Here is a 24,972-nt window from a genome sequence, read left to right as displayed (position 1 = left end):
TTCTGGAGATTGCCTGCAGCCAAGCAGCCCTGTATCTTCTGGCATGGTCTATTAAGAGACCATCCTCATCAGTGCAGTCAACTGATAGGCCCTGTTGTCTTCTCTCTCTTTTGATAGACCTCACAAAGCTTTGTTTGTGTTATCTCACCCAACCAGTGCAATGGATTTTCCTTATCAGCCATTAACACAGTGGACTATAAGAGAGTCCACTAAGACACCCCCACTAAATTTACAGCTTCGCTCTCTACCTTTACTCAAGCTACATCATGGGATTTCTTTCTATGCCTTCATGGACTCAGCTCTCTGTTCTCTCTATGGATAACATTTCCCCATTTCTCATCCCATATATTCTAATATGCCTGCTGCAAAAGAAAACAACAATTTTAAATCCTGCTAAGATATAGCTTTATTGCCCCTAAAACAACTAAAAAATTGCTGATATGCTGTATTCTAAGTGTGGGACATGAGGAGATTATCACATAGGGTAAAGAGGGATGGCTTCCATCCTTACCCTGTCCTAAAGTCGTCTTTATCACGTCCAGTCTTATCCTGTCCTTCTTCCATCAGTGGCACCCATCATTGTATTAGCAGGAGTTTCTATTAATACAAAGTGACAGGGCCATGGCCCTTCAGTGATGGGGAAACGCTGGGATATGCATGATGTTGTCTGAAAATGTTACTGCAATTGTGCAATAACAATGATTTCAGGACGATATAATGGCAGATGTTATCTGAAAATCTTCATGCGATCGCGCCATAAGGATGGGAGCATTCTGTCCTTTACCCCATGTGATAATCTCCACAGTTTGCATATGAAAATAGAGCCTGGAAGCCAACTCACAGCTTTTCTGTTGCGTCTTCTTGTTATTTGATTAATGGGGCTTCCCAACTCACTCAGGCCAGCCCAGATGATGGTGGGGGAGGAAGCTGGTCGGCCCACAGAGACTTCCCTGCCCTGGTCAGATTCCCAGGTCAGAACCCCTGTCATAGACACATCCCTACCAGAGCTACTGGTCATGATGCCTTGGTTATTCAAATCCCCAAAAGTAACTTTTACAAGTGCTGGTTATTGCAAGTATTAAATTCTTTATATTATGGTGGAACTCCTTTTAATGATAGCCATAGAAGATCTTAATATTTGCCTTGTAACATTTCAAAATTTTTGTTTCACTTTCAGTCTTGAAATAAAATGGTCTCGTATAGAACTGGCTGAAACATGTTATCGCATTTGTGAAAACATTGGGTCTCTTCCTATCAAAATTCTAAGGAATGGAGGGAGTGCTGAGCCAACATTTGTTGGAATAAAGGTAAGATATACTTCAAATATGTCCAAATTTCTATTAATTTCTGCTCAACAAGAAGCCAAGACATATAGTCTATATTTTTCTGCTGATTAATAGTTTGTTGTTGTTTTTAAGGTCCAAGAAGGGTCAGCTAGAAATGGCTTGGACTTCAAACATAGTACTGCAAAACTGATACAGTTTGATCCCGGTAAGCCAACTTGTTTTATAGCTTTACAAACAAATTTACCCTACATTACCATTTGTTGTTTGATGCTGATGAATTTGCTCACAATTTGCATGGCAAATGGAGTAGTGCTAGCACCTACAGTTCCTAAAATTTCTTTGAGGCCACATTTCATGCAAATTAAACAAAGCACTAGCAATTTTCTGAAAGTTTGCTGATCAGTCTTGGACTTGCACAAAAATACCAAGTTTGTTTAAAGTTTATTCAGAACATGGTTCAGCAGAATAAAATAAAAATACAGAAATCCAAAGTGTATAGATTTTGTTGATATGCTTGATCCAAAACTGTCATCATTTGGGTCCATTAGATAATACACCATGTTGGAGAGTATGGCCTTGTCTGCACGGGTCTGTATCCTGGTCCCACAGCTGTCCTGACCTGCCCCCATTACCTGGCCCTCCGTCCATGTCCCACTGCAACTGTGCACAGACATCCCACTGAACCACCCAGCACATCCACTGCAGGTTGCTCACTTCTGATATCTGGATGAGACGCCCAGCAACAGTCACATGGGAGGGTGTGTTGTTTTGGCCTGAGAGTAAGCAACCCACAGTAGCAATGGATGTGCTGGGTGGCTTAGTGGGACACCTGTGTAGACAGCTGCTGCAGCATGGAAATAGAGGGCTCTGGATATTCCTGGGAGATCTACAGTGACAGAAATATTTTAATGGAGTTATTCCCCAGTTCTGATGCAGAACATGTTGGATGTCATCCAGATTCACTCCACAAGGACTGAGGTTTGGGACATGTGCCATCCAAACAGAACAATTCCCGGATGGCAGAGAAATGGGCCCTTTGGTCTGTGCAGACAAGGCCTATGTTATCAAGCACATCCATTTGTATATCATAACAGACAGACAAACAGTTCAAATTATAATACAAATGATATTATTTGTGGCTATTTCATTTTAGTTATATATTTTTTTAATGTACTAGATATCTCACAATGATACATAGGCTTTTTAGTTGTCAGCCGAGTTATAATGACCAGTTTCAAATTAAAATTGTAAATAAGGTGGCTCACAGAAGTTAAAAACTAGAGCTACCATAACTCATTGAGTAAGATTGTTGTTGGTTTTTAAGGGCTAGAAAAGGGGAGAAGTTTCTGTGAACACTGCTATTTAGATTCCTGAGATTTAAAATGAAGCAATGCTGGCAAGATACTTGAAGTTTTTAAAAAGTAGGCTGGAGAAAACAGGATGTTCCATGGAATCTTTTTGGAACATTAATATGACCTGAGCTGTGCTAAATATATATCAGCTAGTCTATTATAATAAAAAAGAACATCTGTATACCTTATCAGGACATCATGCTAGATCTCTCAAAATTTGACAGTATGATTTTGGTTATTGTCCAAGTTGCAGTGACAAGTCTGTGACAAGTGACAATTCCAAATGGGGAACTCACTAGAAGTAAAAATATGGAGGCAGCAATAGCTCAATGGAAAATGATGGTAGATGCCTTAAAATTCTGACAGGATGTTTTCAATTGTCATCCAACTTGTGGTGCAGGAAAAAAACACGGATTCTTTTGCAAGTATTAAGTATGGAACCATGCCAGTGACTGTTCCATTAAGCTAGAAAATAAATAAATAAAATTATTTAAGCTTGTTCAAGTTGCTTTTGGTTTTTGTGGTAAGTTTTCCATAGGTAAATTTATAGAGATAAAAAAAATTAAAAATTATCTCAGTTTATAAAACTTCTTGGTCTGGACTGACCAAGTGATTCAAATAACAAGTCCTAAATTTAATTTCTTTTTTTCATAAAAATAAAAAAGTATTAGATTATCCCATAGGGTTAGTTTAGCATGACCATATAGCTCAAATTGTGATTTACAAGATATTATACACCATACCACCCTGTCAGTAGAAATTTAAGGGGGCACAGCTTTTCCCCCCTTACATAAACAGAACCTAAGGTGGCCCATTGAAATGGAGGTTCTAAGGAAGTTGTTTCTAAAATTGCCCAAGGAAGTGTATCTGAATTAGGCAATATTTTCCAGTTATTACTACAAGTTTGGCAATGTGCCTTATGATAAGAAATTCAAATCTGGAAAATTAAATTCACTTTCTAAAAATGACTGTTGCATCTTTTTGAATGGAAAAAATGGGATGGTAAAGGCCCCCATATAAATTTTCTCATGACAATATTGATTTTATGAAAGTAAACCTGATGATATATACAAATAAATATCTAAGAAAACATACTATATTCAGAGTAAAGCATCCATCTTATTACTGTATATCAATATTACCCTAAATACTTAATTTTAGTGATGTCCACTATGTAAATCCAGAGATATTTGAGTAGCAATGTAGACAAACTCATTTTAAAATTTTTGCTAAGGGATGGTACAGACAGCGCTAAAGGGGTGGTTTGATGCCTCCCCTTTAATTGCTGGATCGAGGCCACAGCAACCACCCACCGTGACCCCAATCTGGCATTTTTCTGGTCCCAAAAGAGGCAGCAAAATGCCATTCCTTTTGGGGGAAGAAAAAAAGTAGCCCTTTCCATCACCACAGAGAACTTCTCTGACTGAGAATTCTAAATACCCCTCCTTAAACTGCAAATCCCAGAATGCAACAGGAGGCAGCTAGAGCAGTCAAAGTGGAATAGTAGCACTTTAAGAGTATAGTGTGATAAACATCTATATCAGCATACCTTAATTTCACCATAATGCAACATTTGTGCATAAATGACAATGGGAGCTCTTGGCTCCCATATGATTGGAGTAGAGAGTCTGTTGCATGTGCTTTTGCTTTCAGTCTGAACTTTAAATTAGCTACACAAGGTGTTTTAGGGATGTGTTTCAACACCTTCAACAGCTTCTTGGGAGTTTCAACTAAAACCCAAAACAGATTCCTCACCCCACTACCAAAGGAATTGTCAGCCATCAAGGATAATGAATATATTTAACCAGACTACTTTCTACTGGTAAACTAGTACCAAGCCATCAAACTGATAAGAGGGTTCATATATGAACTCTACCTGCACCTTCTTTTAGATCCCAGAACCATTTTTGAGAAACCAGAAACAGTTAGTGAAGCTCAAAGGGGTGCTAGAACGGTGGAATATATCGCCAGACCTCCAAGATTGTCCTATCATAGATTAATTAGCACTTTAAATTTCAGTTTGTATTGTGGTTTGATTTGTAGTGAAAGAAGGCATGCAGAGACATCACTAGGGGGTTGCAGACTACACTGGGTGACACCCCAGAGGGAGGTTTATGAGTCAGTGGAGCAGTACACCCGAAGGGACTCATGCAGCTGCCAGGTGAATGAGAAATGGTGTTGACTCTCTTTCTCACTTGGCCAGCAGCCACACCAGACCCTGAAGTGCCCTCTCAAGACCACAGGGTCACCTCGCTCAGCAGTAATGTGGCCAGCCTCTCATGGGGAGCAGATGAGCAAGGCAGTGAAAGGGAGGGTGAAGCAGTCCCCCCTGAATATCTTTACAGGCATCTTTATCAGGTGATACCAAAGGGAGTAATGCCACTGAAGAAATGCAACCAGTTGAAAAGCTCTGTCTGCTTTTCAAGTTTAGCTATTAAGGTTCTTAGTCTACTGCAGATATAGCAATAACCCCATGTAAAAGACCATTAACTTCATATAATAGCAACTACACTGGTGTAACTTTTTTCTTATTTACAGCAAAATCAAAAATTTTCCATGAAAGTAGCTGACTATCACTTAACTGAAGAAGTGTGCAGTTAGTAATTGTACACTTACAGCCTGGATCTCAGAGGGCATTATTTTTCTGTTGCTAATAAAGTTGAAATTTTATTACCTGTATTTTAATGCCCTGGTCCCTGGTCCCACATGGCCAAGAAGAGGAATGCATTGGGAGCCCTTCATAACTAATGAACTACAACAGAAATTATATCTGATAGAAGATATAGACTTGTGACTCTCTCCAATCATCACAATTTTTCTTTTTGTGTGATTTTTAACATGTTTTGTGTGATAAAGAGTGGAGTGGAGCTTTGAAAACTTGCACAATGTATTTTGTGCATTTTGGTTGGCCAATAAAGGTATCACTATTTTGTGGGTTTTGGATTTTGTTACACTTACTAGTGTTACTATTGCCAAGTTAGCACTTGACAATTATGCAATTTCTTGACACCATCCTACTAAAGATGGTTTAATGGGGCTCATCCTTCCATTATTAATTGATCTTAACTTATTTACTTTGCTGGCACAGTCTGCTCAGAAGACAGGTGTGTATTTCTGTCTATTTCATCAATGATAATTCTAGCTTAAAGCACTGGGCTTCAGCGGTGTTAATTAAATTGCCATTTCAAAAAGGAAGATTTTCCTTCCAGTATCATTAACACTTCAGTCTAGTCTTTGGCCATGATCCACAAGTGCTCAAACAGAAGAAACCCATAGTATTTTATTTCCTTGAAAATTTAAGAAATTGTTCAGCGTGTGGAATTGCTAAAGTATAACTGCAGAGGAGAGCATGGACATTTCCCCCATGTCTTATGGCTATTGTGCCCATTAGCTGGAAAGAAGATGACTTCTGAAACACACAGTCAATTTGCCCATGCAGTGCTTTGATGTCACCCTACAGAAATCTGTGTAACATTTTGTAGTGTTCCCAAGAAAGAAAGAAATTCATCAATTCAACAGAGATAAGTGTGAGGTTTTGGATGGGGTCAATCCTACAGGTAGAAGATAACAAAGTTAAACTGGGTTTGGCAGAAAAACATGCAAAAACCATCTTGGCTTTACAGGTATTACAAGCTAAAGAGTAGACAACAGTATGATGTGGATGCAGAACAGGTTAATACATTTATGTATTAATGGAACCACCCTGATTCTACATGACAGGAAATCTATGACCAGCTGTCCCCATTTCTGGTCTGTTTAATAAAGCTATGCTGGCCTCCAAATTTGATCAGAACAGTGAAATGGATGGATAAACTATTTTGCTCTTTTCCCATGCTACCATCTCCATGTAAACTATCCTGTCCCAAACACTGCTGTTTGCTCTGTGGAGAAAAAAGTTGTGGTAGCTGTATTAAAGCAGATCCAACTGTAGATCTATCATGTAATGCATAGTCTGGCTTAAAAGTGCAGGTAAACAGCTTTGTTTTTCTATTGCATAGTGTTTCTCACTTAAAATAAATTTCTCTTCTCCAAAATGGGCAGGAAAAACTATTACTGTACCTTCTGTCTTTTCCACTATGCTTGGAAAATGAGGATTTAGCAATGCAATCCCCTTTCCTGCCAAATATATGTGTTCCAAAAATAAGGGAGGAAGGACAAAAGAGGGCTGGATGGCTTCTTCCTCTTAGAGTTCTTTCTTGCAGGGTTGTAAAATGTTTATTTTTTCCAATCAATGTGCAACATAAAAATACTGAAAACCTTTTAAAACGAGTTTGCTTTTCAATATGATTTCATTGTCATTGGAGGGATTTTGTGGGTCCCTCTTTATTTACTGTAAGTAAAGAAATATATATGCAGTGCTTGATGCTACAAAATCCTGATAGGACTTAAGCATGTGGTTAAGTACTTTGTTGAACTGGAGCCCAGGATGGGAATAAAACTTCATCTGGATCCTACAATCCTAAAATTGTTCCCAAAGTGCTTGCCTGTTTCTATTCACTGGAACTGATGCCAACATTGTGCTTTGAAAATTAGACTATAAGAATCCTTCATGACAATGGCATATTATAGAGCTTGGGTTTACGAATATCACAAAATCATTTGCTGGGTTGTTGTTTCACAGAATGTAATGGGCTTTTGTTCAAAAGGTTTGGGGCTCCAGGTGCAGTGAAGTTCTTCCATGAATGAAAAGCAAGACTGGAAAGACAGTTTTTAAGATTCGGACATGTGTGCCCTTTAGAAAGCTAGTATTACAATTGAGATTTTTAAAAGTTACTAATGAAACTTTCCTCAGAGGTTTCCCACTGCATAATTCCATGCTCAATACATCTTTCTTACAAAATAAAGTATTATGGTGGTTGGGGGGGGGGGGGGATCTGGTTGGTAAAGTGTTGATTTAATAAATTTAAATATGAAACAAAAAAGCTAGGAAGCCTGCTAGTACAATATTCATGTGGGGCATGGAATGGGGGTTCCTGAAAACCTGAATGGTCCTTCAGATAACAGCATATAATTATTCACTAGAATGTCAGCCATGTGTTTTTGTTCTAGTTTTATTAAACAGTGAATTGGCATCATGGAGTAGATGACTTTTGGATGGTAAAGAGTTAATATATGATGATAAACTGAGACTTATAGCATTAGTAAGCCAGCATTGTATAAACAAAGACACTTAAAGTTATTTGGTGGAAAGTTCTGGATGCATTCTACTTCTTTTGAGGTTTTATAACTGTATATTCACAGTTATCATTCATGGTAACTGCATGTGTAAAAAGGAAATATATTCACCCTAACTGAAGTGTTTCACAGAATTGCAGTTGTAAAATGTGGCTGTTCTCATGTTCTTATCTTAGAGAAGTAAGAAAAGTATTTCAAAATGTTATGTAGGACTCATATCTACATATTATACCTTTGACAGGTGCTTCTACCAAGTTCTGGAATATCTTCCTTCAGGATGATGGCCTTGAAGAAAATAATGAAGTATTTAAAGTAATACTGAACAAGCCTAAAAATGCTGTACTGGGACACAAGAGGGAAGCAACTGTTCAAATTCTAGACGCCAGGGCGGGTAAGACAAGTCATTCTAAACATTTACCTTCAGACCTTACCTTCAGATCCAGACACATACCACATCCATTGTCATGGACTTTTTTGGTCCAAACACATACCACATCCAGTGTCATGGGATCTCATTGGTATTCTGATTATAAATTGTGGTTGTTATATATGACTGCCAATGGCTGCCTAGCAGCATTTTATGAACAAGACTATAGTTGTGATCATACTTCACTGCAAGTAAGACCTGATGAAGTCAAGGGAATTAGGATCTATATAGACATCTATAGAATAATCAAAATAGTGTCCAGACCACAACAGAGCCAGATCTTTTGACACAGTAAATTCAGCAATGTGTGACCACAGTCACTTAGGAAATCTGAAGCATCCAACTGCACAAGGATTGCTGTACTTTTATAATAATTGGGAAATATGACATAAAAGGCAGGGCACTGTGAGTTTATAGTTGGCCATTATGGGCCAAATTATGCATATATCTCAGAATTTTTTAAAAATGGAAGCACGGAAACACTGACAGAGCAAATGCTTTATTTGCAGACGCTTCCAAATTCCACCGTGGCATCTTTCCTTAAAAGTTATCAGTTGCAGGTAGTGGAAAAAATCTCTGTCTGAAATACTAGAGAGCCAGTCTGTTTAAAGCCCGCAATACTAATAAGATGGTCTGGTTATGAGGAAGTTTTCTCTGTGCCTTTGCATCAGATGTTGAATAATACATAATATGAATAGATTTTTAAAAATATAATAATTGAATAATGTTTTACCTATCTCCCTGTTCAAGTGAGGCTGCAGTTGTAACCCTATAATACAACTATAAGACCTACGGAGAAATGGTTGCTTGTTTTGGGAAGACAATAATTAACTATTTTTGGCCTGTTACAGACTGCCAAAATAAAGCTGTTTCGTGTCTCTTTGGAGGTATGCTATTTCAATGACGCATGGGTCCTAAGAATCCGGAAGTCGTGCCAAAGCCACACTCCAGTCCTAAGCACCGGAGTCCAGCTTTTGGTGCAGCTTCTGGATTCTTCGGATGCATGCATCATTTAAACAGCATACCTCCAAAGAGACCCGAAGCAGCTTTATTTTGGCAGTCTGTAACAGACCTGTGTCATTAAAAGTAAATCAGATAATGTCATTATTTTTTTAATGATTTAAAATGATTTATCTGTTTAGTGTTTTTATTTTAATTTTTCAAAGTAAAAAGCCAACAGTGGAAAAATAGTTTTGATGGATACAAAGCAGTAGTATCTGTGTTTAAAAATCTTTAGAAAACAAAATGGATAATAGTGACTGTATTGGTTCTCTTTCTGAACACCAGACACTGGCCTTTCTCTGGATCACAATGGAATGCAGAGTGTTCTAATTAAATGATGCAATAAAATCATTGTATCTTACTTGTTTGTTTTATATCCTGCTTTTCTCCCAAATGGGATTCTTACAGCACAAGTATAAATTAAAACAGAGCAGTTAAAACAGTATGGAATATACAAGTTTAAATAGTACCGCTAACAGTATGGAATATACAAATTTAAATAGTACCATCAATTAAAAGATTATTTTTAAACATTAAATTTTCAAACAATTAAAACACTTTAAACTCACAATGCATACTAAAACAGCACACCCAGTTAGACATCACTTTCGCCCTGATCAGCCGAGGCTGAAGGCCTGTTTAAACAAGATGGGTTTTGCCTGTTGGAGAATAGACAACATAAAGGGGCAGATCAAACCTCCCTTGGATGGCAGTTCCAAAGAATAGGACTCAGGCTACTACCACACTGGAGAATTAATTTGGTTTGACAGTGCTTTAACTGTCATGGCTCCATCCTATGGGTTTGTAATTTGTTTTGGCACTAGAGCTCTCTGACAGAGAAGGCTAAATGATTTACAAAACTACAAATCCCAGAGTTCCACAAGCATTGAGCTCTGGTAGTTAAAGCAGTATTAAAGTGCAGTATTTCTGCAGTGCAGATCAGATCTGAGAATGCTCTCTCCTGTGCAACCAAGCCTCAGATGGTGGTGGGATGGAGAGAAAGCCCTCCCTGAAAGAGTTAAAAGGCTCATACAGGGAGATGCAGGCTTTCAGGTAGTCTGGACCTAAGCTCTATAGGGCTTATAGGCAAATACAAGCACTTTGAAATGTGCCTGGAAACAGACCCATTACCAGTGAAGCTGTTTCAGCAAGGGAGATGTATGCTTCTTTGCTGAAAAAGCTTCACTGGTTACTGGTCTGTATATTTTAAGCCACAACATACTTAATAAAAGAACAGATTTCTTACCACAGTTGACCCTTAAAATCAAATTGGATTTCTTTTCCAAGACAGAATATACTGTGGTTCCTACAGCACTCTGTTAGGTTCCCAAATGCACTGCCACAACCCCCCAAAAAGAAGTCTACTCTTCAACAAGTTGCCTGAGTAATCTGATTGTAATACAGTTAGAGAGGAAAGAGAACTCTGTAACTGAATAAAAAAGCATTTTCTTCCCAAATTTTGTATGTTTCTGATGCTGCCCAATGTCTTTATATAGCTGTGATAGAATTTCAGAAGTTGAAGTATAATTTTGTGTTTTCTCTTGCACCTGCTCTTTTGTTGAATCAATTGGATCTAAACAATCATTTTTCCCTTTTTTTTCTTACTAGAAGTACTCTTCACATTAAATTGCAACCTGGATTTTTTCTCCTTTAGAGTTAAACCACCCAAGTTAGGGTAACTTTCTCTTTCCCTATTCCTTAGGATTCCAGAAGTTACTTATGTCTAAAGTTTGTTAAAGTCTGCCAACCTGTATTTCTATTAATATAGGTCACTTTTAACTGAGTCAAGAAGAAAGTACAGTAGTACCAAAATACTGACTGTCAAGACATTGAAGGTCAAATTGTGTTCAGGAACAAAATGTGTCTTTCTTTTTAAAAGATCTGTCTTTTTAGATCTTCAGCTTTTTGGTTGCCTTTATCTTTAACAGAATTTTAGTGCCCAGTTACATACAGAGTGCAGACTGACAAGTAGCAGGCAACATGTCTTGTATTTGGATATCCAAATTGTTAAGCTGAAATGAACCACCTCATATTTTACTATAGGAGACCCAGAGCGCCTGTTAATTTTCATGCTAAACCATTTTTCTTGATGCCCTAGACAATGACATAGATTGACCCAAATTTGGGTCAAGAGTGACACCCTGTGGCCAAGTGATTCTGTGATTGTTCCCTCTTTCTCACACTATACTTTCCCCCCTAGAAGTCTTCCAGCTTTTAAAGATTATACATATATTCCATGTTTGTTTTCTAAAAAGGTGGGAGAGGAGGGCAAAGATCCTTTGGCAGTCGGTTTGCTGCACAACCAGCAATTCTGTTCTCATCTTCAGCAACCTCCTTTTTCTGCCCTTGCAGTTTCTGAAGTGGAAACTGTAACCTGAGCTATCACTGCAGTGGCAAATTTGAAAGCAAGACACCATCCTGGCACAAACAGCAGCACTGTTGTTTTGGGCTTTTGTCTGCAGCATCTGGCTCTGAGCCCTTTCAGAAATGAGTTCTCTGAAGATTAAGCTGAGATTGCAAAATTAATCTCATTTGTGATTTATTTTAGATTTGACCTTGGATTGAAAATATTACAGACCACCGTGCAGCAAGTCTCTCCTGGAGTGTTGGGAATTATCAGCAGCACTCCAGAATCAAAATGCCTCAGTTTTCCACTCTTAAAATATCTTATAAAAAGAGGCATGAAAGCAAAAAGATTTACTTCAGAGGCTGGAGTGTCTTTCATTTTCTACATAGCTCATTTCTGTTGTGCTCAAACCACGTTTGTTATTACATTCACTCACTTGTGTTTCAAAACATTGTGTTTATGTTTCCTGCTTAATGATCAGGTGGCTGTCCTTCCACAACCTCCCAAGATGATGACACTCAAGAAATACAAGAAAGGACCAGCAACAGTTCACAAGGCATATTGCATGCTGATCATTCTTGTATACCAAGTAGAAGAGGAAATGTCCTTCAGGATGAACAGTACTTGAATAAGGAGAATTCTCATCCTGATTCTTCCCCTAAAGGAGAAGTTCCTCAGATAGAACACTGGCTTGATCATGTAAGCCTGAAATTCAATTTTTGCGGGGGTATGTTAAATTTAAGACAGAGTGGAAGTATTAAGCCCTCCTGATATTGTTGGACTATAATTACCAGCAGCCTTAGTCAGAATAGCCATAGGTGAGGCACACTAGGAGCTTTAGTTCCACAATATCTGGAGATTCAGATAATTCCTTACCATGAATTAAGAGTCTCAAACAGCTGTACACTGATGGTATATATACAAATTATATTTATTTATATGCCAAGAACTGCAACAATATAAGAAATACAAGTCAAGTGACCTGGCCCTGGAAAAGCCAGGTCAAATGAAGTGGCTTGTGGCCGCTTTGGAGGCATGTTGTTCAAGGGATGCACACCTCCAAAGTGGCTCGAAGCTGCACTCCGGTACTTTTCTGGGCCCTCTGGTTGCATTTGCCTACCTGTCTGCTCCATCCCCTAGTTATCAAAATTCTATTTAGATGTTACCTGAATCCTTTAATATTTATTTTTGTAGCCTATGGATTCTTTTCAATTTACTTCACAAAATATGAAAAACATGATAATAGGTCCTTGTTGCATGTAAAATAATGTAGCCCCACTGACTTGTATTTACACCAGCTTACAATAGCACCAAATGCATTTTCATCATGGGGGGGGGGAGTGAAACTGCCAGAGTAATGTTCCATCAGTAGAAAGAAATGTTATTAAATAGCCTTCCTTGCTACATGAGGGCAAGGAAGGAAAAGATATCCTATTAATAACACTCCATTTTCCTGCTGATGTTGCAAAATAAAGCATGTTAATGCTTTTCTGGGTGAATTAACTACTTAGAAAAGTTGTAATGGGGAAAATGAAATATTTGCTAATGAAAGAAAGTAATGGAAACAATGTAATCGGTCTCATTCATTTCATGTACCTGCCAAAGGGAAGCCTCACTGCCAATATATAGTGCCATAATGAGGAAGTTAGTTTATTTTGATATTACTATTAATTCATGGAATCATGGCCCCATGGGCCATTGGGTCTAACGTCTTGCTCTGTGTAGGATCTCCAGCTAAAGAATCCCCCAGTCTTTCTAGGCAATTGGTCCCATTGCAGAACCACATTCTTCCTTCTAATGTTCAGTTGAAATCTATCCTCCTGAAACTTAAAACCATTAGACCTGTTGCAGGCTGTGCACACTGGTCATTAAGGCTGGCCTGGGGGCAGAGTCAGGGCATGGCGTCCATACAACGCATGCTCTGACTCTGCCCCCATGGCAGTGTGATGTCGTGCACTGCACCACACGGCGGGCAGCATCACGACGCTCCTCTGGCAGTGCATTTAGATGTTGCAACACCAAAGGAGCGCCATAAAGGTGTGCCGCTGCCAGTTACAGCTCCCTTTCTAGGGCGCAAAAAAGTTGCTTTTTGCGGCTCTTTTTTGTGTTGCGGAAGGCCAGATCAGGGCCTCAGTGTGCGGTTGCTGCAACCCCGATCTGGCAAAGATGGAGGCACAGCCCCTATGTAGTCAACCTGTGAATGTGTTATGAAGCCAATTCAGTGTGAAAGCAGTGCTTTCTTCATTGTGAACTGATTTCATGGCAAAGCAGGACTGAAGAGGTAGTTCAGCTACCTACCATATTGCAAATATAGTTCATTCCCAATACCAACTGTAATGTGTTAACACACTCTGTATACTCCATGTTATTTTGGGGTACAAATATTTTGTTATAGTTTGTTATAATAGCAGTTCTATAGAGGCCAAATAGCATGATCCTGGAAACCTCATGATGACCTTATGTGTGGTCACATAAGATCTGAGGGCCTGTCAATAGGACCCATGTAACTTAATGGGTATTGCTTCTTCCCAAGCCCCCGCCATATGCATTTCCTCTTGAAGGTCAAAGGCAAAAAAGTCTATCAGCCTAAAGCAGTAAGCCAATCTCCTTGCTAGCCTCCATTGTATTTCCCAACCCCGCATCCTGTCTCAAGCTCCCTGGGGTTGTCCTTATTTTATCACTGCTTGATTAAATCAACCAAAAATATTCGTTTTTTATCTCTGAAGTTAAAACCATCAATTCAAATTTTGTTTGATGCATTTTAAAAAACAAACAAAAACAAAACAAAGGTGGAAATATATGTTAAAAACTTGAGAACTAATATATGAATTTAGGTCTTTTACTAAAGTATTTTTACTTAACTAAATCTACAAGTGTTGTTCAGAAGATGTTGTGAAATTATACAATTAATTAAGTTTATGCTGGAAGTAGGCAAAAATATAAGTAAGGAGATAAATTATCTATAAGATTATAAAATGAAGGAAATAACGGAGCTCAGGAAGATTTATGTTAGTCTAAGATATGTGACTATATATATGTGCGTATGTATGTCTATTTGTATGTATGTTTTCTATACATATGTTTTTTAAATATAATAAACGTTAATTAAATAAAAACAAAACTTTTTACTGCTTTAATTGGATTATTTTAATTGTTTTAGAGTGTTGTTTTAATGTGTATGTATATATAAACACTTTAAAACAATACTTTCAAAACAATTAAAATACTCCTATTAAAACAGTAAAAAGGTTTTTTTGTTTTTTAAAAAAAATACATCATACAAAATTTGAATTGATTTTCCAGGAATATATATGTTGTGAGCTGCCTTGGGTCCCAGCTTGGGAGGAAGGCAGGAAAATAAATAAATAAATAAATAAATAAATAAATAAATAAATAAATAAATAAAATTGCCCCAAGACACAGTTCAACCCATAAATATGCCCATTTGGGCACTCCCACTTTGGGTCCAGTTTGGGTCAGGCAGAAATCCTGTCAGATTCAAGCTAGAACTCTCAGTACTTCTAGCTGCACCACAAAGCAGACTACTGAGTCCTATTCAACTTCCAGCTTTCTCCAGATTGGACCCTAGCTTCTGGACCTGGTAACATTTTATATCTTAGTTCTTGTATATGTGTGTAAGTGTGTGTGTGAGTGACAGAGAGATAGAGCTTTGTGTGTGTGATCATTCCCCTTTTTATAAATAAACTAATTTGGAACCTGCCTCTGGAGTTCTTTGGATTCAAAACTGATATACGTAGGCTGAAACTCCTGGCTTTAAGTTACCGAAACTCTGCTGCTGCTCCCTATTGAGCTAAATTAATATCCCCATTGAAGTAACTCATGGATGCCCTCCCAGGACCCTAGGTTTTGGGATAACAAGTGGGATGGCTTTTTAAAATGATGAAGATGTTTGGTCCTCTCCTTTCATTGCATCTTGTCCTTGGACAGAGCATCTGTGTCTCTTTTAAAATTAAACTCTTCTCAAAACTAAAGGCTGATCTTTATAAACAGCACAACCCAATCTATGTGAGCTCAGTTATTGCTTAAAATAGTCCAGTCTTTGCCTCTCCTTCAAACAATGGTGGTTAGTAGACAAAAATACCAGTTGCCTCTACCCAAATATTAATGGGGAGGCGCCCCCAGGCCTGGCCTATAATCTGTTTGTGCCTCTACAACTACTGGTTAAATGATTAGATTTTGCCCTTAGAATGACAGGATGTGGTAGCTGTATATAGAAACGAATGGGTTTTGAACACTAAAAAAAAGAAAAGGAGAAGAAGTGTATTTTAACAGGATCATAGAGAGATGAAGGTACTAGGCCAAATTTGCCAAGCTACCTAGCAGCTGAGTCAACAACCCATCCAATATACACCATGGCAGACGGTGCTAAATATTTAACACAACTGGTTGCAAAAATGCTGATCTATATATTCAGCAGTAAATAACTGTTGTTGTTGTATGCCTTTGCCATTTCAATCAGACTAGGGGAGGTAATTGCATGAAGGACAAGACTAAAGGCCTCGACAAACCGACACTAACCGCTGGCCTTGGGGCAGAGTGGGGGCGTGGCATCTGCACGACACACAGCTTGATGCTGTCCTGATGCTGGCATCATGCTGTGTGCCCTACCACACGTCGGGCAGCATCATGATGTTCCTTTGGCACTGCGTCCAGATGACGCATGTCGAAAGGAGTGCTGAAAAGCCATGGCACTGGCAGCTATGGCGCCCTTTTTGCGCAGTGGAAAGCCAGATCAGGGTGCAGCATGCAGTTGCTGCAGCCCCGATCTGGCTAGGAAAGAGGTGGCATCCCACCGCCCCTTAAGCACTGTCTGTACAGCCCTTAATTTCCTTCAGGACCCTTCATGTGCTGCATCCCCCTTTTCCAGCATGCCAAAATGCCTCCAATTTTATTTCAAATTTCTCTGAAAATGGTGACTGGAAGTGACATCCTGTAACTTTCTGTTGATATTTTGAGAGAGACACAGATGAAAACAAATGTATGTGTTGGACACATTATGGGGATTATGAGGTGGAAAGACGGTTTCTTTTTTGCACTTTGTGTGAGCCTGTTGGGCAAAAATGACTTAAAACATGTGCAAATATAAAATTGGCAGAGGCTTTAGTGGCCACAAAAGTGGGCTCCCTAGACCTTGTGCAGCCTATATGCTGCACTTTTCCTCCTCTGCTATTGCCCTGTAGCTGTTAAAGTAATCCAGTGTTAACCTGCAAAAGGAGTGAACCTAACCCTTGTTATCTTGAAATCATAATGTAATTGAATTATATTTTGATAATTGGAAAAGGGAATTAATCACAAGTTAGTGCAATCTAAATTCAGAGGATTAAACCATGTGTTATGTGTAACTAGTTGCTTCCAAGAGCTATGTCTTTAGTATCTTCCACATCCTTATCCCTAGCACATCCATAGTATATCCAAGTAAAGTACTGCACTTTTTCCTCATTTGTTATGTTTCAATGCTTTTAAGCTGTTTGTAATTTCATCCTGTTTTACAGTTATGTTTTGTGTTATTTAAATGTAATAATGTGTAATGAGGGCCTGATACAGACAGGCCAAAATAAAGCTGATTCGAGTCACTTTGCAGGTATGCTGTTTCAATGATGCATGTGTCCTAAGAGTCCAGAAGCCACACCAAAGCCACGCTCCAGTCCTAAGGACTGGAATGCAGCTTTGGTATAGCTTCCAGACTCTTTGGACACATGCATCATTGAAACACCATACCTCCAAAGTGACCTGAAGCAGCTTTATTTTGGCCTGTCTGTATAGGGCCTATGAGCACATTTTTTGAAAAAAATATTATTGAATTTATCTCTATTCTGTTTTATCTTGTATACTGCCTTGGGTGGAAGGCTGTGAAGAGTTGAATAGCCATTCCTCCAGTTTGCATGTTAGCTTTTCATGTATCATGTTTCATGTTCTAGACCTATATCTCAAGAAACATATAATATGAGAAGTATAATCAGAGAAGCCATATGGGTTACTTGATACTCCTTATCTTTAAAAGAAATACAATGGGGGGTTGTAGTGGAAAAGAAACAAAAAGTTAATCAGAGATGTGTTATCTTGCTGTGTTTACATATTTTCTTTCCTTCATAGAAAACTAAATCTAGGAAATGCCCTTCCAGCTGGACACACAGAGGCAAATATTGCTACATTTTGAGTTCTGCGAGTAATGTAACATGGGATAGTGCTGAAAGATCCTGCAGGAAATGGTATGGGAAGGCTAGACATACTTTACTGTGGGTTGTCACAGTATACCTCAGTTAATGAACTATATACTTTCCTGGACATTACTTCTCTAAAAGAAAATATGGTACGAGAGACAGAAATAACATGAGAAGAATAGGGATATGTTTCTATCCCACAGAAAGTGGAGGTGGGGGGCATGTTTAAACAGACTTTTTATCCAAAACTGACAAAATATTAAATGAAACAACCAGGTCAGGTGAGCCTTGCATAAGTAAACAAAAACATGTTGAACCTTTTAGAGGCCAGTACATAGAGAGATCTTGTGGCACCTTTGAGACTAACTGAAAGAAAGAAATTGGCAGCATGAGCTTTCATGGACCTCAGTCTACGTCTTTAGATGCATTTGGTGGAGTGGAAGCCAGGTACAGACATATATATGCTTCTGATATGTGAGGATGTTACTTCAAATTACAAATCCAGACAGCCTCTGAACCTCAAACAGGTACTGACCTACAGGATGACACACGACACAGATGGCGACACTGGTACTAAGCCTTGCCACAAACCAAGATGCCAACTCTGCCCACACATTTATCCAGGATATGTCATCACAAGACCTAATGGTGTCACCCATAATATTAGGAAGGCCTCCACATTCTCATCCTACAATGTGATCTATGCTATACTGTATCAGCAATGCCCTTCAGCACTCTACATTGAGCAAACAGGCCAGTCCTTGTGCTAGAGGATACATGGACATAAATCAGAATGGGAATACACAAAAACTGGTGGCAGAACATTTCAATCTTCCAGGGCATTCCATCTCAGACCTCAGAACAGCGGTCACTGAACAAAAGAACTACAAAGGTAGATCCACAAACTACAGTCTAATTGTCCCTCATAAACTCCCCCCCCCCCCCCCGCCCAACATACTACATCATAGGAGTCAGAAATATCAACAGTCTCTATGGATGCTTCAATACTTCTAATTGCATTGCAGAATTTTTCTTGCTTTGTTGCATCTCTTCTCCCTCATTCAAATAGCACCCTTGGTTTTTGTGCAAAAAGCTGTGAAAATAAGACTTCAGCTGGACATCATTCCAAAAACTAAACTTTCCTGAAAAGGCATAACATCTGACACTGAAAGAGAATTTGTCACAAAAATTGATCATAGGTGTGAGACTTCATTGATTGGAGAAACACAATCGGTGGCAGTGGCAAGTTTTCAGGCAAAATAGTTGGGCAGAATAGTGGCTTCACATTTGCCCCATAACTCCATTTCTGCAAGGACTGCAGACTTGGATTTTTTAAAAAAATAAAAACTTGGAATATAGGTCAGATTGTGTTCTGAGCAGACACCAGGTAATGTGTCATTTCCTACAAAACTGGGTGAAACCTGATCACCTGGATCAGATGCAGTCTTCTTCTCAGTTAGTAGACACATAAGTAATGGAAAGGGAAGTGGAAATATAAACGATGAAGAAGTAAAGAAAAACCTGTGAGATCATAAGAAAATTTTGTAAGAAAATGTTGTTGTGTTCCTTCAAATTAACTCCAACTTAGATGACCATATCATAGGGTTTTCTTGGCAAGATTTCTTCATAGGTTTATCATTGCCTTCCTCTATAGCTGACAGAGTGGGGTTTACTCAAGGTCCCCCAGAGGGTTGCCATGGCTGAGCAGAAATGCAAATCTTAGTCTCCTAGTGGCCTAGTCAAACTACTACAACATGCTGGCTCTCAGAAAGTGCCATGAGAAGTGAATTACAGCATATTAGCCTGCAGACCAGATTGATTGATTACTGAAGGCTAGCAAAAGTCCCTATTTAAATGACTTTAAAAAACAGTATCTTGAAAAGCCTGAACTTTTTACCTTTTGCTTGGCATCCAAATAGTCCCTGAATCTAGTTAAAATTCCTGCAAATCTTTTTAGTTTTTATGTTTGGTGCTGACAAATTGGAAACCAAAGTAGACAACAGCGGAATGATTTAGTCATATGTGTTAATAAACTCCCAATCCTAGTGTAAAGCTGTGCTGACCTTGCATCAAAAGCCTTAGAAAATTATATTGAAAATAGTCTTACTAAACGGCAACAAAATATTTTGGAAAATGTGTCACCTGGATAGAACTGGAAGCAAAAGAAGGCCCAAAACTATATATTTCTTCCGTTAGTACTACTTAAAGTACCTCACAAGAATTGCAGAACACTTTGTTTTTGTTTATTTCAAGTATTTCTCATAATATTAAATATTGGGGCAGCTTTAACCATTTTTATTAGTGTCAAACAGGAAAGGGAGAAGGATGTGGGTTTTCATTAAAATAAAAATAACACATTGCTTTATTCTATTTCTTTTAAAGATGCCGTTTTAAAAAAAAAGTTTTGAAAAGGAGATCAAATTTTAAAAATGTATAGTGCAGCAAAGGCATAATTGCTCAGGGATAAGTTAAAGCAATATCATTTAGAGGAAAATGAAAAATAGCCAACTGTTTTTGTTAGGCAACACATATAATATAGAAATTGGAGATGGTTGAGGATATTTTTTCCCCAGTCTCTGTTTGGAAGCAAACTGTTCTAATGCACACTTCCCAAAATAATGTGTGGACTAGAAGATGATTCTCTGAATTTTGTGGCAAGAGTTTTGAACCCCCAAATTAAATCAGAATACATATAAAATACATGTTTTATAATATGTATAAAAATAAATATTTTATAATAAAATGTGTATTAGAACACAGCATTTTCCATTAAAATTTTCCATGGCTGACTTTCATTGCCATATGTTATTGTCTGGCATACAGGTCCAGTGGTCATCTAGCTAGTGTGCATTCCCCAAAGGAGATGGCATGGCTCTGGAACTTTGCCAATAAGCAGCCATTTTGGATTGGTAAGTAGAAATTATTCAGTATACCACAGCATATGCCCTAGGCTGTACTTGCTTAGCTGCTACTAATAACAGTAATAATATAAATATATGTAACTTTGTTTTTCACCTAGTAAACAGTAGTACTACATGTACAATTCAGCCCTTGTAATCTGTTGTCATAGTCTGCTACTACAAATAACTTGATTATGTAGAGTGTGGGAACGTTATGTGGCTAAAGGATTCTGGAAGTTGTGGACAAAAAAAGTAACTCAAACTCTAAATATATTGGGTTCAGTGATTTCTTCATAGATCTTTTGTTTAGAATGATGCTGGTTGGCTATCATAAATAATATGATAGCCCACCCAACCATAATCTTTCACTTAATTGTATTTCAATTAGGGAACTGTCCAGTTTATTTTGGTGACCTATAAAGACCTATATGGCTCAGTTCCAGGCTATTTGGCAGACCATATCTCCCTATATGAGCCAGCCCAGGTTCTGATATCCTCAGGGAAGGCCCTTCTCTTCATCCCACCACCATTACAAAGAGGGCCTTTTCTGTGGCTGCCCCTAGATTCTGGAACTCCCTGCCCAGAATGGCCCCTTCCTTGTAATCCTTCCGCTGGCAGCTAATACCTACTTGTTTAGACATGCTTTTAGAACAGAAGATTTTTAAGGCATGTGATGAAGTGTTGTTATATTGTTTTAATATATTTTAAGCATTTTAATCTTTTTAAAGTACTTGATTTTAGCATGGAATTTAATTTAATTATTGTAGAAATTTAATTTAATTTTAATTTACTATTTTTGTACTTTTTAACTGTATGGTGTTTTTTAATGTTCTAAGCTGCCCTGAGTCCCAGCCCTGGGAGTAGGGTGGGATACAAATATGATAATAATAATAATAATAATAATAATAATAATATGAAAGTTATCCAAGTGTTGTCTGAGTTGGATTTATACCCAGATCCATCGTGCATAGGATTTCCCCAAAGATTCCATAGCTCAGTAAGCTGAAATGGGGGTGACATGCAAAACTATACTTCTTCTTTATGCCATTCATATATATATATTTACCGTGAATCTGATCAATGTTCTATGTGGTCTGCTATTGAACCAGTGATTCTACATATAACATGTACAATGTCACTGCTATTGAACCAGTGATTCTACATATAACATATGTACAATGTCACTGAACTATGGTATTTTTTTCTTACCCAACATAAGGGTAAACATTATTTTGAAGTATGGATTTACTAGAAACAGGTTGGTCATTTGTATCTCACTCTTATATAAAGTACTTATGAAATTATGATGGATGAATTATGATGAATTACATTTAAGAACACAAGTGTAAGTCCTGTTATCATTCTATAGGATTGTTCTACAGAATAGCTTAACAATTTTAGTGTCTCCAATTTCAGGATTAAAAGAAGATAAAATGGGCAGCTGGGTATGGACTAATGGCCGGCCAGTCACCTTCCATCATATCATAGAAGGAAAGGAAAGACCACGTAGGACCACTGAAGAAAGATGTGCATTTGTCCAAATGCAGAAGCAATGGGCTGCAAGAATATGTAGACAGAGGCTGAATGGAAGATATGTTTGTTCTATCTCTTCAGCAGCTTCTACTTCCCCCAAAATGCAAACATTAATTAGTCGGAATGTGACGTTGGCAAGGAGATTTCATAAAATATTACCATGAGAAGCAAAGTTACAACAAATTTTAGAAGAATAGCTGTGAAGTTACATAAAACATTGATTGTAAAACTGCTTCATAAACATCTTGATGAAGGCCAAACGCATTGTCCTTGATAATATATCTGTTTTGGTCAACCTGCTAGGTCTTGTGTTGTCAGATAGTTCTTGTGTTATCAGATTCAGGTGTTTACGTAATAAAGTCTAGAGAGCAAAAATCTGCAATTGACTGTTTTAGAAGATTTTTGGGAAACCATCAGCAACACATCAGTGCAGGCCCACTTACCTTCACTTCTAGAATAAAAGTGGTCCAAAAGACAAGACTAATATCTGTATCTCATTGTGACTTGAAGAGAACAGTCTTCTGATATTGATAGTTGACTGGCATAGGAAGGCAGGAAGCAAAGAAAAAATAAGTAATGCTATTCAAATATATAATTTTTAGTACCAACAGAACCATTTCAGATTATTGTTCATTTGGGGGCTTACAAAGGATTTTTTTTATGAGCACAGATGGGGAGCAGAGTTTTGACCATGCTGGTCCCACCTTTACCCCAATATTTGTCATAAGCTGTCAAAGAGCTTCCATGTGTGCCTTCCATGACCTTCCCCTTTCAAAAGTATATAATCCCACACAGAGAGCTTATGTATGTGTACTTTCTATGAGTATTCAATGGCTCTTTCCATGTTGCCCCAAATATGAATAATACATAGGAATTAGGCAAGGAGGAAGAATCCCATACACACCCCAAAATAATTCTGTTTTACCATATAAAGATTTCTATACAGCTAAACAGAAAGGTATGAGGCCTTCCTTTTGAAATTCCAGAAGAAGACTGGATCAAGTGGGGGTAGGGAAACAACAACCTGTAAGCTGCATTTGTCCCCAACTTCTTTTTTGTACTACTTGAAGCCTTTCCTGATGTCCCCAAATCCCCCAACCCCACCAAAAAATAAAAAATCCAGAATTGTGGTAGAGGTTTTTAAAAAGCTTAAAGGGGTCATGTTTTTTCCCTTGGGGTCCTCCAGGAATGGTAAGTTTTGTGATTCAACCCACCTCATGTCCAAGAAACCCTCTGAAAGAGAGGAAAATGGAAACTTTAAGTGACTCACGGTCATATTGTGATTGGGTTCTCACAGGCCCTTCAGCCTGTTTTATGGGGGTAAAATTCATTATTTCATTGGTCAGGATCTTCAAAACCTCTGCTCAACATAAAATGATTTGTTTATGTAAACAGATCTTTCATATTAATATAGTACCTAATAAACCTTAGAAACCCTATTATGGTAGAGAAGGTATTTAATAAAGAATTAGTCAAGAATTCCATTAGGTTTTCTAAGACCTTCTAAGGGTCATGTAAAAATTAATAGACAAAACCCGATATCTTTTGTTTCCTATTACTATGAAATCTCTGTTGAATAAGATCATTGCATCCTTTCAGCTTTAGAGAGCATACAGTTAATGCACTGAGGCTCCATCATTCCCTGGCCATGAAGTTAATGGTGCTGTTCATATAAACCTTGGCCTCATGTATGATTTGGAACCCCGCAAGCTGTTGAGTTATGGCAATAGTATGTTTCTTAGGTTTACACATTCTGTTTATCAATATGAATGCCAGTGACATTTTGGGAGAATGAAAAGTAAACAAAGAGAAGTCACACAAATTCAAATTACATATGACTTTTGTCAGATGGTGCTTTTATAACTGGTTGAAACATAAATCAATAGCAAGGAAATAATTTATACTGAGACTGTAACTTAGGAAGAGCAAAGCTTTCACCCCATCAAGTTAGGCCTTTACTCAATGTAGGAATGAAAGTTAAATTTATATTGTCCTTCCAGTTTTCAGTTCCCAATCTTTGCTATATATGTTGAGTTTCTGTAGTTCTATACTTAGTAAATTGACATTTTAATTCCTTTCCTAAATTCATTAAATAGTATACGTGGATATTATTATATGAGGATGTGTCATTTTTTAAATATCGGTTTGTGTTTATGCATTAAATATGTATGATATACACAGTAACAGGGACAGAAGCCTTCACCCATAATCTCTTGAAGGAGTCAGTCCTGAAATCTGCCACAGAATCTTTTTGTAGACTTTTATGATACTTTTAAAAATTCCACATGAGACTGGGGTCTGGTACTATTTTCTTTCACTAAAGTAGTACAAATCATTGCAGGAAAGCAATGACATTCTTTATACAATTTATTTTTTCATTTTTTACCAAGAGCCATCGTTAATACAAAAATGATTTGTCTTCTGGTTAAATTGAAACAGTAAAAGAGCTCTGCATTTTAAGCCTAAACCAATTATCAGGATTTGTCAATATACTTTCATATTGGATTGAATAAAACTCAAGGACAACACAAAGGTCTCAGACAAGAGCTCAGATGTCAGGCTGTGCCTTGTTGAAGGTGAAATCCCAGGCCTGACCTTAAAATAAATAAATAAACCAACCAACTAATTCAAAAATAAATAGTGAGGACTGGCATCCAGATGCAATTTTCATGACAAATTCTGACATATCTGTACTGTTGTCTTTGTCATAAAGACCATTTTCAAAACAACAGGAAAGAGAAATGGAAGGAAAATTGATTTTTGCATAC

At 37.9% G+C, this 24,972-nt stretch overlaps 1 protein-coding gene across 1 annotated transcript in view; it reads left to right on the top strand.

Annotated features, from left to right (window-relative positions):
- LOC149316364 (FRAS1-related extracellular matrix protein 1-like) overlaps window positions 1-24,225 on the top strand; it is a 130,365-nt gene extending 106,140 nt beyond the window's left edge. Inside the window, exons 27-33 of the mRNA XM_089515282.1 lie at window positions 1,178-1,307; window positions 1,419-1,491; window positions 8,055-8,204; window positions 12,071-12,288; window positions 17,704-17,819; window positions 20,595-20,680; window positions 22,088-24,225. Of these exons, the coding sequence (XP_089371408.1) occupies window positions 1,178-1,307; window positions 1,419-1,491; window positions 8,055-8,204; window positions 12,071-12,288; window positions 17,704-17,819; window positions 20,595-20,680; window positions 22,088-22,368 (1,054 nt within the window). The 3' untranslated portion in view covers window positions 22,369-24,225. The remainder of the gene's footprint in view (window positions 1-1,177; window positions 1,308-1,418; window positions 1,492-8,054; window positions 8,205-12,070; window positions 12,289-17,703; window positions 17,820-20,594; window positions 20,681-22,087) is intronic.
- Window positions 24,226-24,972: the final 747 nt, after the last annotated feature.

The sequence above is a fragment of the Sceloporus occidentalis genome, unplaced genomic scaffold, assembly GCF_023333645.1.
Source record: "Sceloporus occidentalis isolate IW3139 unplaced genomic scaffold, rSceOcc1.0.p SCAF_3, whole genome shotgun sequence".
NCBI lineage: Eukaryota > Metazoa > Chordata > Lepidosauria > Squamata > Phrynosomatidae > Sceloporus > Sceloporus occidentalis.
Note: the sequence above shows the minus strand (reverse complement) of the source record. Positions and strands in the feature narration are given on the sequence as shown.